Raw genomic sequence first — 1,997 nt, 5'->3', positions numbered from 1 at the left:
ACGCACACACACACACACACACACACACACATATATATATATATATATATATATATATATACATATTTATATGCATAATATTTATATATATATATATATGTATGTATATATATATATATATATATACATATATATATATATGTATATATATATATATATATATATATATATATATATATATATGTTTTTAATTACCCACTGTCGGAGAAACAAAGCAAAATAAACAGACGAACTGTATATCTCGACCACTACTGTGGTCCTCTTCAGCAGATAGATACAAGATAAGATGTACAAGAATGTATACCCACCTCGGACATGTGACTTGAGCCACCTCCCCTTGTTCCCACTTTGTACCTCTTTTACTGTATATATTCTTGTATATCTTACCTTGTATCTATCTGCTGAAGAGGACCACAGTAGTGGTCGAAATATACAGTTCGTCTGTTTCTTTTTCTTTTGCTTTGTTTCTCCGACAGTGGGTAATATAAAACATTTTACCAAATGTGCTACTACGTTTTCGTCTTGTGAAATTTACACCCACGATGGAACCCTCTCCGCTCCTCCTCCTTGCACATAGGGAAGGCCTCATACAAGCATTTAGACAACTTGAATCTGCTTTAATTTCCAGTAAGAAGAAGAACCAACGCCAATCTTTAGTGAAGTGCTTAGAAGAACAAGTGTGTCCCAAATTCTTTGGATTCTATAAGTACAACCATTTGGGATTTAGTTTTCCAAGTTACATCAAAGAGTTTTTGAAAGAACGTATCAAACTTGCGTCTTTGGAGAGTGACGCTGCCTACCTCCGAGTAAGATCTTCCACCAGGACCATTAAGTTGTTATGTCCCGATGACCTAACATACAAATTTCTCTCTAGACTTGCTATTGGTAAAGTCACACATATTAGTGATAAACATTCAGTGATTCTTAGTAAGAAATTAACAAGATTGTGCAACAACAGTGTTTGGTCCAAATTTTCTCTCACTGACAATGTGGTGAACATTTCAAATTTATCCCTTACACATCTTGAACTGGAAGTGTTAGGACTTGGTATCAGTTTTGCCATGAAACCTAGTAAACATCAGGCCCTTGATTATATTGCTGGTTTTGACAAGTTTTTGGCTTCAAATGAATATGATAAGGACTTACTATGCTTAAAAGGTGTTTTGTTACAAGGTATTATGAATTGTTTCAGTGAAGGATGCGGTTTACCTAAACGCTACAAAACTGCAGTAGAAAATCTTTCTAGACGTAAAGATGTCATCATCACTAAGGCAGATATAGGGGGTAAAATAGTAATTATTAATGAATCAGATTATAAGTCGAAAGTATTTGACCTATTAGAGGACAGAGAGACTTATGAACAACTGACCAAAAACCCACTTAAAAGCACAGTGACTGATTTCAACAAACAAGCGCGGAAGATAGTTGGAAATGAGTTTTTCAATAATAATATTCTAGTGATGAACCCTCAGTTACCTAACTTTTACAGTCTCCCTAAAATTCATAAAGAGGGAACCCCACTTAGACCAATAATTTCCAACAGGAATTCGTGCACAAACAGATTGTCCAAATGGCTCACACGTTTACTTTCGCCGTTTGTGGGTACTTTTTCCAATTCACATATCAAGCATTCGGAGGATTTCATCAATAAAATCAAGCACCACAATATACCTGCTAATAGTAAATTACTAAGCCTCGACATAGTCTCTCTCTTCACTAACGTCAATACAGATTAAGCATTAAATTTCTTGGAAACCAAACTACATCCATACCATGAACAATTTCCCTTGCCTATTCCTAAAATCTTAAAATTAATAAAACTATGTATCACAACTAATGTTTTTTTCCTTCAAAGATAATTTTTTTCGGGCAAAAGTTTGGATGTAGTATGGGCTCTAATCTCTCCCCAGTACTATCTAATCTTTATATGTAATATTTCGAAACCGTGTTGCTACCGGACATAAAACCACCCGACATGATCTGGTTTAGATACGTTG

The 1,997-nt window shown here is 34.7% G+C and overlaps 1 protein-coding gene across 1 annotated transcript in view; it reads left to right on the top strand.

Annotated features, from left to right (window-relative positions):
- LOC143019371 (uncharacterized) overlaps positions 1 to 1,736 on the top strand; it is a 19,779-nt gene extending 18,043 nt beyond the window's left edge. The window contains exon 2 of the mRNA XM_076175011.1: positions 629 to 1,736. Within this exon, the coding sequence (XP_076031126.1) occupies positions 629 to 1,736 (1,108 nt within the window). The remainder of the gene's footprint in view (positions 1 to 628) is intronic.
- The last annotated feature ends 261 nt before the right edge of the window (positions 1,737 to 1,997 follow it).

The sequence above is a fragment of the Oratosquilla oratoria genome, chromosome 3 (assembly GCF_046742065.1).
Source record: "Oratosquilla oratoria isolate Oo_2021 chromosome 3, ASM4674206v1, whole genome shotgun sequence".
Taxonomy (NCBI): Eukaryota; Metazoa; Arthropoda; class Malacostraca; order Stomatopoda; family Squillidae; genus Oratosquilla; species Oratosquilla oratoria.
This window is presented reverse-complemented; position numbering and strand designations above follow the sequence as displayed.